A 15438-nucleotide genomic window follows, 5' to 3' on the forward strand; every position below is an offset into this window, starting at 1 on the left:
TGTTTACCAGAAAGAATACAAACCAAATGCTGCCTAGAAACTGCCAGCACTAGTTGGAGAAAACTTTCCAGAAGATCCTTTAAATTTATTTGTGTGTCAAGATTTGAGCACTGTACGTGCTGTGCTCAGGCTCTCGCCATAAGCTGAGTTCTTCCTGTTTCTCTCCAAGAAAGTAGGAATCCACCATTTTGAGGATTCCAAATTTCATCTGGATTTTCTGCATGTAGCTCAGTTGTGTGGAAAATTACTTCCACTGCTGTGATGAAGTAACACAGTGAACTTGGAAATTAGGAGAGGCCATGAAATAGCAGTAGCCGTATAGTTTAGGAAATTGCCAGTCATATGTCCCCGATTGGGCTCTGTGCTTCTGCCGTAATGACAATGCCGAATGATGTTCTAAGTCCGCTTGGCTGGAAGAGGAGATGGCTCCTTCCTTTGCCATAAAAATGGCCCGAGCCTTTCTCCCTTCTCTGTCTTCCATATTCATTCAATTATCTTTCTTTATCAAGAGGAAGACAGTGGGAAATCGGGTATTTCAGGAATACAAATTTCTTTTCAGTCTTTCCCCTGAGGTAATTTCTCAGTCCTGCCATGAACAGTCATGTTGTAGTCTATTCTACATTATTATGATTTTATTTCTGAAATATTTCATATGGCAAGATGCAGTGAGCTGAAGGGCAGAATTAATTCATTGAGCCTAGAGGCTCATTCAGTGTTTTGAATGTATTTCTCATTTTTGTTACTTTTTTTTTTTTTCATGTTTGTTACTTTCGAAAGAGTCTATGCAGGAATTCCAAGAGTGGTTTTCTGGAATAAAGGCAGCAGCAAAGGCATCATCTGATCGAACTGGCGATAGCAAAGTTCTAGAGGCAAAGCTCCATGATCTTCAGGTATGGAAGCTGGCAGTGTGCCATCGTCTTCTCTGAGCTGCACTCCTGGGCCTTGTGGTCAGACCTAAATCATCTCTTTCCAAAAAGAAGACATGACTTGAGCTTTTTAATAACCTATAATCCAATTTAGAGCTAGGGCACACTGAAAGCTATAGATAATACAGGTTTTACAGGTTTTATTGACTATGAAAAATATATGAATTCAGGAAGGAAAAAGCCATTGCGAAGTAGAGTTCAGAAGTGATTGACTCAACTTGAGTTTGGGACAACTTTTCCAAGTAGCTCATCTGAACAAAACACTGAGTTAAGTATTATATAAAAACATTTTTTTTAGGGGAACCTGGGTGGCTCAGTTGGTTAAGCATCTGCCTTTGGCTCAGGTTATGGTCCTGGAGTCCTGGGATCGAGCCCCGCATCAGGCTCCTTGCTCAGCGGGAAGCCTGCCTCTCCCTCTGCCTGATAAATACATAAATAAAATATTTTAAAATAAAATAAAATAAATAACTGTTTTAAATGAATGAGGAATATGAGGATCTTTGTAGCCTAATCAGTGAGGACAGTTATGTAGGTAACTCATGAAAAGCCAGAGTAGCGAGATCATTATAAAAAGGAAGTTGGTTTTCCAGGAGGCATGGTGAATTGAAATGTGCAGTTGTCCCCTTTAAGCTTGTGTCCACGCATGTGATCTTTCAAGGAAGAGGTGCACATCAAGAAAAAAAGGGACCTGAGGGGAGGACTTTGTGTGCAAGGTGGACCAGAAGACGGCTTCTCACTACACTTCTCACTACAAGCAGCTCTGTACTGAGAAGGTATCACGTGAACCTGTGAAGAAGTAGAACCTGGGCTGGGCTGGGACAGTGAGAGTAGGTAGAGGCTGAGAGCAAGGCCTGGATGAGTACAACCTCCTTTACAGGCTAGCCTTGTCACAGCTGATTCTTCAGTGGTTCCAGTCCTGGCGGGCACCGTCTTCGGTCATGAGCCTTGTGTCTACCTAGTTGTACCTTCTCACTCTGGCCTAAAGACTTTCTGTCTTCAGGCTCTGAGCTTTTCTATCTCAACTCAGAATTGTGGTCAGTGCTCACATGCTCCAGGGTCCTTGAATAACAGCAAATATTTTCTATTACCTTTATTTCTTGAAACAGAACATTCTGGACTCGATCAGTGATGGACAGAGCAAGCTTGATGCTGTGACTCAAGAAGGACAAACTTTGTATGCACACGTGTCTAAACAAATTGTCAGCAGCATTCAGGAGCAAATTACAAAGGCTAATGAGGAATTCCAGGCATTTCTGAAGCAATGTCTGAGGGACAAGCAGGCTCTTCAAGACTGTGCTTTAGAACTTGGGAGGTAGGTTGTTTTGATAATATCATCATGTACAGAATACGTTTTCAAAGACTTTGAGAAAAGAGCCACTGTAAATAAACAAATAATGTTGGAGAGTACAGGTTCATACTACGATAACACTTAATTGCTTGAACTTTGATGGGACTGTGGCTTTATTTTCTACATAGAAAAAGTAAGGAACTATATTCACTAGTTATTGTAAATGGCCTACATGCATGTGTTTTTGTCTATTTGATTAAAATGACTAAATTAAATTAAATTTAAATTAAAACTAAAAGTCTGAGAGGCTTGACACACAGGTTTTAGATTATCCAAGTCCTTTCTTTGCTTCCACTTTTTTTTTTTTTTGAAGATTTTATTTATTAGAGAGAGACTGCTAGAGAGGGAACCCCAGCAAAAGGACTGAGAAAGGGAGAAGCAGGCTCCCCGCTGAGCAAGGAGCCTGATTCAGGGTTTGATCCCAGGACCCTGGGACCATGACCTGAGCCAAAGGCAGACACTTAACAACCAAGCCACCCAGGCACCCCTTTGCTTCCACTTCCGTTGGGTTTGAGTAATGACAGAAAACACTGGCCTAATTTCTATGAATGAAGATTCCAATCAGAAAGCTATGTTAACAGGGATGAATATAAAATTAGAAGGAAAAAAATGTAGGGGGGAGTGAAGTTGTCAGTATAATCAAAATACCTTTCTGGTCACAGAGTAATTTATTCTTGTCCAGCTTTCTTAGAAAACTTATGTTGTTTTCAAAACTTCTAGTCCTTGTGCTCTTTATGCCTATTCAAATCTCCATAAGATACAAAGACATAGAGATGACTTTCCCTTCCTTTCCTGGGCTTCCACTGCTGTCCTTAACCCATTGGTCCCAATTCAGAGTCCTTGTTGTAAGACACAAAGTCAAGTGCACATTGACATGGGAATGCAGTCTTGCTGATAACTACCAGCTGATTACCAGGAAATCAATTTAAGATAGGATCTCAAAAGAAAGAGTGAAATAAGCCAAGCAGAGAAAGTCAAATATCATATGGTTTTGCTTATTTGTGGAGCATAAGGAATAACACGGAGGACGTTGGGAGATGGAGAGAAGAAGGGAGTTGGGGGGAAATTGGAGGGGAAGATGAACCATGAGAGACTGTGGACTCTGAGAAACAAACTGAGGGTTTTGGAGGGGCAGGGGGTGGGAGGTTGGGTGAGCCTGGTGGTAGGTATTATGGAGGGCACGTATTGCATAGAGTACTGGGTGTGGTGCATAAATAATGAATTCTGGAACACTGAAAAGAAATTTAAAAAATAAATAAAAATTAAAAATACATACATACATACATACATACCCACCCAGGTGGGAATCAATAAAGTTTTTGTTTGTGTTAAAAAAAAAAAAAAAAGTGTACACAGCTTAAATTTAAAAAAAAGGAGAGAAAGTTCCATGATTTTTCATTTTGTTACTGAAGTAAGTGGTAATATGGATGGGCTTATTGTTGAGTTTTCTTCCATACTTGGGAAATTCATGAGATTTTAATGGCCATAGACGCCATGACCTCAGATACTAGATGTTACTTATCATAATGAGTGCAGAAGAATTTCTACAAAGTATTTTCCTTTCTGTAGCTTTGAGGATCAGCATAGAAAACTGAACTTATGGATCCATGAGATGAATGAAAGGTTAAGTACAGAAAACTTAGGAGAGAGTAAGCAGCACATTCCTGAGAAGAAGAATGAAGTCCATAAAGTTGAGCTGTTTCTAGGAGAGCTACTGGCTGCAAGGTATGGTGCTGCAATGGAGCAGGTCTTTCCCTACTAACAAGTGTTTTTTGTCTGGTTGGTTGGTTATTGGATTTGGTTGTTAATTGGTTGGTTGGTTGGCTGGTTGCTTAATTAGTGGTGGTTGTGTATGTTTCTGTCCCTAAATGTCTAGAATACAGATGATTGTGCAGTGTTCTCTACAGCAGAGCGGTATTCTAGAGAGAACATAGGGATGGCAGTGTGGATCTATCTGCATCTGCCTCCCTTTGCTCAACAAACTGGACAGGCCACCTATTTCCTGAACTTCTTGATATTAGCCTGTAAGCATTACACTGCTAAGGAGTACCATACGTTTTTCTCAGGTTGTTAGGATTGAAGGTCCTTATAAAGGCACGCTACACTTACAGAAATAAGGCTGTGGAACCCATTTCCATATATTCTTCACACACTTCAACATCTACTTTCATTTTTTTCTTAAATGTATTTGTCAGAGTGAGAGATAATGAGAGAACAAAGCAGTGGGAATGGCAGGCAGAGGGAGAAGCAGGCTCCCTGCACGTCCAGCCTGGCGCTGGACTCGATCCCAGGATCCTGGGATCATGACTGAGCTGAAGGCAAGCGCTTAACTGACAGAGCCACCCAGGTGCCCCTCTAGTTCCATTTTCTTTCTTTCTTTCTTTCTTTTTTAAGATTTTTATTTATTTATTTGACAGACAGAGATCATAAGTAGGCAGAGAGAGAGGAAGGGAAGCAGGCTCCCCGCTGAGCAGAGAGCCCGACGTGGGGCTCAATCCCAGGACCCTGAGATCATGACCTGAGCCAAAGGCAGAGGCTTTAACCCACTGAGCCACCCAGGAGCCCCTCTAGTTCTATTTTCAGTCCCCACCCTCATCCTAACAATGTCCTTAGTAAAGCAAAAGGTATGGTCCTTAAGTTTGACTACCCTGGAGGTTCCTCTTCTCCTCCGCGGTATTTGTCTCTTCATTGTTTCCCGACTAAGCCAACATTTGTGGCTCCTGGCCCAGGCCGAGTCATCTGGACTGTGCTTTTAACTCCACCAGCCTTGGGGATTTGATCCCTAAATTCATAATCCAACTGGCATTATCAGTTGCTTTGTTGTTACCTGGGTACAGCTAGACCCAAAACTTCTGATCTGTCCTCTTCAAAGCAGATTCACTCGTCTGTGAAGCAGCAGAGGCCAGCACCCAGCCTGCTTGACCAGACACATCAGGAGCATCAATCAGTTCCAGTCTAATTCTGATCATATTCGTTCCTTGTTTCTGCTGAGTCATCTTTTGGGTCAAACATGCCTAGTACGCCTTGCCTTAAAAAACAAACATTCAAACAAATACACAAACATGACCCATAATGACAGCTCTTATTGGTGTTTGAGTTTAATGAGGGTTACAAAATTTTGCTGGAATGCTCTGGTCGCATCGCTGTGAGCCCTTCCCATGGGGTAAACTCTTTGTTGACTCTATACATGCCAGCCCCGGACAGTGAGTTCCTCAAGGCCAGGGACCTTTAGGTCTTCATCACTGTTACAGTCGCAATGTCTGATATCATGCCAGAAAAAGAACATATTTGCTGAATTAATAGGATGACAGTATCATTTTAACTATATAGCTTTCTGAAAATGACACTGCATTTTATTGCTTTTTAAATCTTAACTCAGGTCTGGATACAATGTAGCATGACCAGACCTACTTCTCTCTTCCAAACTTCTAAAATGACTTTACACAGTCTTGTGGAATATTCTTCTGTGATATTCCAGGATTGAAGGATAAGAGTCCTTCAGTGTGCTTGCTGCCAGGCTCTTTGTAACTGGTTACTTCTCCAGAGAATCTTAACTTACTCTGATGCTTCCCAGCTTCTCCAGGTGAGTTACCTCTCACGTGTGGGCCGCTTGATCCTCCTAGCCCTCTGGACTTTCCATCAGAATATTTCAAGTACTCAACTATCTTGGGGGATGCCTTTTTTTACAGTACCCCAGATTTGAGAATTATTGAACTTTTATCATCCATTAAGCTGTCCTTCTTGTAGTAACAAGTGATGCACATTGTCCTGATTTATTTAACTGACATCATTGCTTAAGCCAAGTTCTTGTCTTACCAGATTATAAGAAAGGCAAGTTAGAGTAGGTGCAATATTATATGAACAATAAACCTCCCAGAGGGCCCCAGGATGCTATATCCTTGGTAGCTGATCCAAAAAAAAAAAAAAAAAAAAAATGACAGACCTTGCAGGGGATAAAGTTTGTGTTCTTTTTCTACTACTCACAAGAGTTCATGTTCACATATCTGTACTCTCTCTTCTGGTATCCTGGGAAGTTCCCGACACACAAGCTGAACTCTGTCAAACAAGATGAAGCCAGTCCAGCCACACAGGACTGCACTTTCCCTGCACCTAATTAACATAACTCCAAACTGAGATGAGCCAAGTATGCAAGAAACAACAAGGAAACCCATCAGCACTCATATAATAGCCTTTTGATACGAACTGGTTTTTTGCACTTTATCTTCCTGTGTTGGGTCCTGGGGATACGAGATGAATGTGATAACCCTGGTTTCTAGAAGTTGAAAGCCTGTGGATTGAGACAGACAGGTTGTTTGAGGAGATAGAATAAGACAGGGGCAGAGGGCACACAGGGGAGGAGCCCTATACTCTCCTTCTCTTGGGGTATCAGGGAGGTAATGCCTGCCTAGGCTTTGAAGAGCCAGCTGAGAAGGCAGCAAGGGAGAATCACTGGGTTTTCCCAAAAGAGGAATCCCCACATAGACCCCAAAAAGCAGAGGGCTTGGGGACATTTCAGGATTAGAGCATTCAGTCGGAACAGAGATGTTAGAGATAAGGCTGGAGAAGCAGTCTTGGGCCATTTTCTGCAATGAATTCCTCATAATAGAGCGGCCAGGATCTAAGCACAGCATAGATGGAGTGAAATTCCCTGATGTATACGGACTGCATTCACAGACGTATAGAGAAGGCAGAGCCAGCCCTGTGAGAGTCCCCGGCATCTTCATTTCAAAGGCATGTCAGCTATGAGCTCTTGTCTGGCGACTTCTCCAGGATCAACAATCACTCCTCACTCTGCTGCGTTCTAGAATGTCAGAATTCAATTTCTTTCTTTTTTTTTTTTTACTGTTTTCTTTAGAGAATCTCTGGATAAGCTTTCCCAGAGAGGGCAGCTTCTCAGTGAAGAAGGCCACGGCGCTGGAAAGGAAGGACGCCTGTGTTCCCAGCTCCTCACAAACTACCAGAACTTACTCAGAACGACCAAGGAGAGACTGCGGAGCTGCCAGATGGCCCTGCAGGAGCACGAGGCCTTGGAGGAAGCCCTGCAGAGCATGTGGTCCTGGGTGAAGGGCATTCAGGACAGACTGGCCGCGGCAGAGAGCACCGTTGGGAGCAAAGACACCCTGGAAAAGCGGCTGCTACAGATACAGGTAAGCAGGGACCAGCCACACACTGACAACTCGTGAAGATCCGTTTGCTGAATTCACATATGTTCGAGTTGGGTCCCCGTTGCTCTGTGAGCCTCTAAGTGAAGATTTGAGGACATGATGGAGAAAAGATGATGTTGGCAAAAGGGATCATGGAGGGAGCCTGTTTCCCCTTTGTAAAGGAACATTTTTGTTTCAATAGCTTTAAGATAATTTTTAATGTCACTTAGTAAGTATTCAGCAAACGTGGAACCAAGCACCGTGCAAGTTGTTGGAAACGTCAAGGTGAAAAGGACTGCTGGCTTTCTAGGTGTTCCCAGTCCAGAGGGAGAGACTAACCTGTAAACTGTAACTTGCAGTATCCATGTAGTCAGGGGTCATGGCTGAAGCAGACGAGGGTATCCTCCGAACACAGGGAGGCCACCAGCCCAGGCTGCAGTCAGTGAAGGCAACCTTGGAAGACAGAAATTAGCTAGACGGTGATGGTAAAGCTTTTGACAGGTGTGTCTTCATTTTCAAAACGATTTATTTTTACTTTGAATCCAACTTTCAGTAAGTGTGCAGTTTCAAGGTTAGTGGCCCCAAGTTTCCCAAGAATTTAAATGGGAGTTAATCCTTGACTCCCAGACTCTTGATATCTAATATTTAAATAAAGTATCATATTGCTGTAGGGTACAGAATTTGTTGTTGTATTTTCATTTTGTTGTTGTTGCTGAGTTTCCATTTCAAAGGTGGGGCGCCTGGGTGACTCAGTGGGTTAAAGCACCTGCCATCGGTTCAGGTCACAACCTCAGGGTCCTGGGATCAAACCCCGTGCAGGGCTCCCTGCTGAGCAGAGAGTCTGCTTCGATCTCTCCCTTGCTCACATTTTCTCTAAAATAAATAAATAAAATCTTTATGAATAAATACATAAATAAATAAAAATCAAATGAGTAAGGTATTTCCGACCTTGACTCTCATGGGAAACAACAGTTCCTAAAAACACGAGAAGGTTCTAGTGTTCCTACTGACCTGTAGTCACTGCTCCTTCATAGGATATTCTCCTGATGAAGGGTGAGGGAGAAGTGAAGTTGAATATGGCCATTGGCAAAGGGGAACAGGCCTTGAGAAGTAGCAACAAACAAGGTCAGAAGGTGATTCAGACCCAGCTACAGACTCTGAAAGACGTGTGGGCTGACATCATGAGCTCCTCCGTCCACGCTCAGAGGTAAGGGAGCCTATTTTCAGTGTTGATTCGCCTAAATAAAACCCAGTGGCTTAGTAAAATGATGAAACAGTGCAGTATCCTGCGGTAGAGTTACCAAGCATCTTATTTTAGCTAGCTGTCTACCTGCTTGGCTTTGCCTAGATTGTGTTTTCTGTGATAGCAAAGGCAGTTTGGTTTGCTTGCTTGTTGTGTGCCTGTGTGTGGGTGGGTGTGTAATATTTTCATCTCCCATAAATTTCTCATGGCATCTTGTACACAACATGGGCTCAATAAGATACCTCCTTTCAGTTCATCAAAGCAAGTGTTTATTAACTTTTCCCTTTTTAGAGGAACATTCAAGAAATTAATTTGTTAGCCACTATTGAGCTTAAGTAAGAATCTTTTTCTCAGCTAGAAGTTATGTCACCCGCAATGGGGCTGTGGAAATGTGCACAGGGTTTTTGATTGTTGTAGTGATGGGTGCATCCCTGGCACTTAGAGACGGCAGCCAGGAGAGCTTATGTCTTAAGTGGGGGCGTTCTCACACAGCAATCAACCTGCCCAGGGTTCCCTAGTGCCCCTGTGGAGAAGCCCTGCACCAGCCGCTCCTGAGCAGTCAGAGAAGAGACTGAGTGTTACACCAGGTGGTGGTGTTGCTGTTACTTTTATGAGTGGGAGACTCCTACCTTCATCTCTTTTCCAAGTATCCACAAATAATCTGGCCGGCTGGTTGGACAAATGACCTGGCAGTCAGAATTATACCAAAGTACCTTCCAGAAGCCATATCCTGAAAGTTATATATAGTGTTAGGTTACTGAAGAAGTGTGGGCTTAATAAAAATAAAGAAACAGCATAATAAAGAAGTGAAGAAAAGATGAAAGTTCATCACAAAACGAAACAAAGCAACACTGCAATTACCCACTCCGAAGGAAGCAGTGAAACATGGTTATAACTAAAATTTTGGAAGCTTTGTTTTGTTTTGTTTCCTTTAAATATGGAACATAAGTGGTGACTCCCTATGCCAGCAGGACTTTAAACCTCAGTAATAACTCATGGTGGTCTGCAAAGAAAGAAAACTCAGATCCAGTGGTTCTAGTGGTATGGACCACTGGAGCTCGAACAAACTCTCCCCGTGCTTGGCAATGGGCCAGCTCCAGAAAAGTGAGTAACAGTGTGGGTGAATGGTTTTCAGATGTTGGAATAAAAGAAGCAGATTCAAATCCTTGATTCTTCCTCTTCAGCAACAAATTAAATTTGACAGCCACATATTGAGCAATAGCAGTGCTGCAATTAATTGAGCTAAAATGACGAATCAAAACAAAGTAGTGTTTGCTCCCTAAGTGCTCAGAGGCTAGGGTAGCGTGCATCCGAAAACACTGACTCAGACTGCGTTACTAGGATAGCCAGCACTGTGGGGTGGTGCAGGGCCTGGGGTTAATTCTGGAGAGGTGAGATTGATTTGTACCTTCTGGAAAATTCTTTGAGGAAAGAATAGCACTTTAAAGCACTTATGTTGAGGTTCCTATTGATGCAAAAGGAACAGTTTGAGAGGATGCTGGAGGTGTATTTACCACAGATTTAACTCCTGGATCATAGGATTATATGCAGGGAATACTCAGAATGGTCACTGAGTATGAGTTTAGAATAGTTTGTAAAGATAAATAACGGAAGTTTTTTTTAAAAATTCCAGTCTGGAGAGCCTTTTACTTGACAATCTAGAGAGTGGTTTACTTGACTATTACTTATATGGTTATGTTCCTTATATTATAAATAAATGAAGCCTTTGTTCCTTCACATGTTCAATTCCGAAGCACTAAACACTGTGATATCCTTAATTGAAAATCAATCTAAGAATTATTTACTTAGAAAGATACCCTAGGGGCACCTGGGTGGCTCGGTCATTAAGCGGCTGCCTTCAGCTCAGGCCATGATCCCAGGGTCCTTGGATCGAGCCCTGCGTTGGGCTCCAGGCTCACGGGGGAGCCTGCTTCTCCCTCTCCCACTCCCCCCACTTGTGTTCCCTCTCTCGCTGTCTCTCTTTGTCATAAATAAAATCTTTTTTTTTAATTTTATTTATTTATTTGACAGAGAGAGCGATCACAAGTAGGCAGAGGCAGGCAGAGAGAGAGGGGAAGCAGGCTCCCCGCTGAGCAGAGAGCCCGATGCGGAGCTCAATCCCAGGACCCTGAGATCATGGCCTGAGCTGAAGGCAGAGGCTTAACCCACTGAGCCACCCAGGCGCCCCATAAATAAAATCTTTAAAAAAAAAGAATACGTTAAATGCTAAATTCTAGTTAATAGTTATCAACTGATTTGAATAAGGTAAACTGGGTCCAAGAAAATTAAGAATTGATAAATACTAAATAAAATTTAATCGGTGCCCCAGGGCTGATATTTTTAACAACAAAACACAGAACTCTGTCTGTCTATTTAAGTCAATTGGTGTTTGACAGACAAACCTCTAGAAGCCTATATGACTATAACATCTGACTTCAAATTCAGCATAGATTTGTTTTCATTTGAAGAAGCTGTTTTCGTGGGTTGGAGAGTAGTGTTCCTCCCTGCCCTTAAAAGCAGTGTTTTCATCACAGAAGAGCATTCAGTCAGACAGCTGACGTGGATGCAGTGCTCTCCTCCTTGGTTTCAGTCGAGATGTCAAGATAACTTGTTTTGGTGACGTGTGACATTAATTCTAGCACTTTGGAGGCTGTGATTGGCAAATGGAATGACTACCTAGAGTGGAAACACCAGCTGGAGCAGTGGCTGGAATCGGTCGATCAGAAAGTAGAGCAGCCCTTGCAGCTGCAGCCCGGCCTGAAGGAGAAGTTCGCCCTCCTGGACCACTTCCAGTCCGTCGTGTCTGAGGCGGAGGAGCACGCCGGAGCCCTGCAGAGTCTCGCCTCGAAATCCAGGGAGCTCTACCAGAAGACAGAGGATGAGTCTTTCAAGGAAGCAGCTCAAGAGGAGCTGAAAACACAGTTTAATGATATAATCACTGTTTCCAAGGTTAGTGTTGTATAGGGAAGAAAAATCTTCAAGGTTCAGGTAAGGAATAATACAAAAGGTTCAGGGCGTGCGGGTGGCTCAGTGCGTAAGCATCTGACTCTTGATTTTGGGCTCAGGTCATGATCTCAGGATTGAGATGGAGCCCCATGTTGGGTTCTGCACTGGGCATGGAAGCTACTTAAGATTCTCTCTCTCCCTCTGCCCTTCCTCTCTGTGTCTCTCTAATTAAAAAAATAATAATATATATATATGTATATGTATATATATATGAATACAAACACACACAGACAAGCACACGCACACACACAAACACATACATACATATATACACATACATACACTACGGGTTAAATTAAAGGGGACCCAGCTGCTCTTGAAGTATTTGTACATTTAGTGAACAGTTACTACAAGAAGATCATACTTGCTTCTAGATGCCCAGGAATCCTTCTCTTCCTGCAATCTTGGGATTATTTTTTACTCTTTGTTTTTTATCTTTCTCCACTTAGGGTGTTGGTCAGTCCATTTCTTTTCTTTGTAAGACTGAGCCCCAAATGTCAGTATTTGTAGTTCTTTTTCTTTTGTTGCCTTTTGTATTTGTTGTATTAAATGCAAGTCTGTTTACTTCCCAGATGTTAATCATGTACAGTGTATTTCATGCATTTCTTATTGTAGTATAAACTGCCCTTTCCTATTCTTATTCTCCAGGTATAGGCTCCTTTACGTAATATCAAAATTGGTTTTAATTCCCTCTCTGAATCATTACTTTTCCTCATGATTTTTCTTTTGTGTATTTGTGACTATGTCTTTTTCCTGGGTTTCCATTTGGGAACTCTCTTTGTATTATTAATGTAATATAATTTTTAACATATGTATTAGTTTATCTTAATTTTTATTTTGATAATGGTTAAGTTCTATAACTCTGGAGTCAAAAAGACCTAAATTTGAATTCTGGCTCTGTCCCTCTTCTTTTTTTGGGGGGGTATGTTCTCTAATGTTAAAGCAGATTTATTTTAGGGACGCCTGGGAGGCTTAGTTGGTTAAGCGGCTGCCTTCGGCTCAGGTCATGATCCCAGCATCCTGGGATCGAGTCTCACATCGGGTTCCTTGCTCAGCAGGAAGCCTGCTTCTCCCTCTCTCTCTTCCTGACACTCTGTCTGCCTGTGCTCACTCTCTCTGACCAAAAAAAAAAAAAAAAACAAAAATAAAAAACAAACAAACAAAACAAAACAAAAAATGAAACAGCTTTATTAAAAGAAAAAAAGAACCAGTAGGTTGCTGTACAGATTTTGACTCATTACTTCTGGAGTCAGAGCCCAGAAGGCTGCATTTAAAAAAAAAATTTTTTTTATTAACATATAATGTATTATTTGCCCCAGGGGTACAGGTCTATGAATCATCAGGCTTACACACTTCACAGCACTCACCATAGCACATACCCTCCCCAATGTCCATAATTCAACAACCCTCTCCCTATACCGCCCCCCCCGCAACCCTCAGTTTGTTTTGTGAGATTAAGAATCTCTTATGGTTTGTCTCCCTCCCGATCCCATCTTGTTTCATTTTGTCCTTCCCTACTCCCCAAACCCCCACTTTCCCTCTCAGAGTGAGTCAGGGAGATCATATTATAATTATCTTTCTCTGATTCACTTATTTAGCTCAGCAAAATACCATCTTGTTCCCCATTGTTGTCGCAAATAGCAAGATTCCATTTCTTTTGATGGCTGCATAGTATTCCATTGTGTATCTATACTACATCTTCTTTATCCATTCATCTGTTGGTGGACATTTAGGTTCTTTCCATTGTTTGACTATTGTGGACATTGTTGCTATAAACATTCGGGAGCACATGCCCCTTCAGATCACCACATTTGTATCTTTAGGGTAAATACCCAGTAGTGCAATTGCTGGGTCATAGGGTAGCTCTATTTTCAACTTTTTGAGGAAACTCCATGCTGTTTTCCAGAGTGGTTGCACCAGTTTACATTCCCACCAACAGTGTAGGAGGGTTCCCCTTTCTCTGTATCCTCGCCAGCATCTGTCACTTACTGGCTTGTTAATTTTAGCCATTCTGACTGGTGTGAGGTGGTATCTCATTGTGGTTTTGATTTGTATTTCCCTGATGCTGAGTGATGTGGAGCACTTTCTCATGTGTCTGTTGGCCATCTGGATGTCTTCTTTACAGAAATGTCTGTTCAGGTCCTCTGCCCATTTCTTGATTGGATTTTTGTTTTTTGGGTGTTGAGTTGTTAAGTTCTTTATAGATTTTGGATACCAGCCCTTTATCTGATATGTCATTTGCAAATATCTTCTCCCATTCTGTCGGTTGTCTTTTATTATGTCTGGCTTTTGACATGTTACTTGATCTCTATAACCACTGTAAATGCCCTTTCCTACATATAGTGGTGATCCTAGCATCTACATCCCAAGGATGTTGTGAGGAGTAAGTGAGCAAATGCATTTCAAGTGCTGAGCAGACTACTGTACATAGTAACTACATTATACTAAATAGTAATAACATGCTGTATTATTGCATGAATAATAAAAATAGTTATTACAATAATTCTTATCAAGTCAGTTATCCATGAGGGATGTTAGTAAACATTCATTCAGCATAAATTTTTGTTCTAACCCAGACTAAAGTAAATTTAAAGGAAAATGGTTGCTTCCTCAAAGCCTTTTAGTCTAAGCTTTTCATGTTAAGAATAATAGGAATGACATCTTCTGAAATCATTAATATATGATGTTTGATTTCATATTCTCACTAATGCCTGCTAAAATAGCCTTTTCTGTGTCTACTAGGAAAAGATGAGGAAAGTGGAGGAGATTGTGAAAGATCACCTCATGTATTTAGACGCGGTCCAGGAATTCACGGATTGGCTCCACTCCGCGAAGGAAGAACTTCACCGGTGGTCGGATATGTCTGGAGACTCCTCAGCCACCCAGAAGAAATTATCTAAAATCAAGGTCAGAAGATGCACAGATATTATAACTTCATTGTTTCATTGGTTCTTAAGTATGACATACCTGTGGTGAAGATTCCGTGGAGAGGATTGTTATTTAAAATGTTTCCCATTTTCTATTTGTTCATCTTTGTTACCTTGTACCTCGCAAATTATAAACATAAGCAAGGGGGAAAAAGGGAATTCAAACACTTTACACTTGTGAGCAAAATGGAACATTGTCTGTGTATACTTCAACATGCAGATGTGCTTATGGCCATAGTTGGGGAGGCTCTGAAATATATGCCAGCTTGGTGGGCTGATGGAACCAGACACTGTTTCCCAGCACAGTGATAGAAAAATTTATAACATAACTTTGTTAAAGGTATTTGAGCAGTAACTTGGAAATGTTACTGTTTCCTAGCCAACAGCACAAGAACCTAAGGGAGGGCAGTGCTTTAAAAGACATTTAAAAAGGGGTGCCTGGGTGGCTCAGTGGGTTAAAGCCTCTTCCTTCAGCTCAGGTCATGATCCCAGGGTCCTGGGATCGAGCCCCACAACAGGCTCTCGGCTCAACAGGGAGCCTGCTTCCTCCTCCCTCTCTCTCTCTTTGCCTCTCTGCCTACTTGTGATCTCTGTCTGTCAAATAAATAAATAAAATCTTAAAAAAAAAAAGACATTAAAATTATCACCTAGTTTACTCCTCACAAGGACATCTTAGAAAATAGAAATTCACATATCTGAGGGAGCTACAAGTATATTTCTAGTTATTTGAATAATAAATTGCAATAATCCCCCCATGAAAATAATAGGCTTTAATTTAAAAAGTAAGCAATAATGAAATCCTAAATGATTTAGTAGTAGATGAAGAAATGTTGGGAATAAATAG

General features: G+C 41.7%; 1 protein-coding gene across 16 annotated transcripts in view; it reads left to right on the plus strand.

Annotated features, from left to right (window-relative positions):
• Window positions 1–15438, plus strand: part of SYNE1 (spectrin repeat containing nuclear envelope protein 1) — a 462745-nt gene that overhangs the window by 213031 nt on the left and 234276 nt on the right. For all 16 annotated transcript variants that reach the window (XM_032338689.1, XM_032338697.1, XM_032338702.1 and 13 more), the window contains 7 exons: window positions 778–890; window positions 2033–2238; window positions 3844–3999; window positions 7130–7421; window positions 8453–8625; window positions 11301–11610; window positions 14410–14574. In XM_032338689.1, the coding sequence (XP_032194580.1) occupies window positions 778–890; window positions 2033–2238; window positions 3844–3999; window positions 7130–7421; window positions 8453–8625; window positions 11301–11610; window positions 14410–14574 (1415 nt within the window). The remainder of the gene's footprint in view (window positions 1–777; window positions 891–2032; window positions 2239–3843; window positions 4000–7129; window positions 7422–8452; window positions 8626–11300; window positions 11611–14409; window positions 14575–15438) is intronic.

This window comes from Mustela erminea, chromosome 4 (genome assembly GCF_009829155.1).
Source record: "Mustela erminea isolate mMusErm1 chromosome 4, mMusErm1.Pri, whole genome shotgun sequence".
Taxonomy (NCBI): domain Eukaryota; kingdom Metazoa; phylum Chordata; class Mammalia; order Carnivora; family Mustelidae; genus Mustela; species Mustela erminea.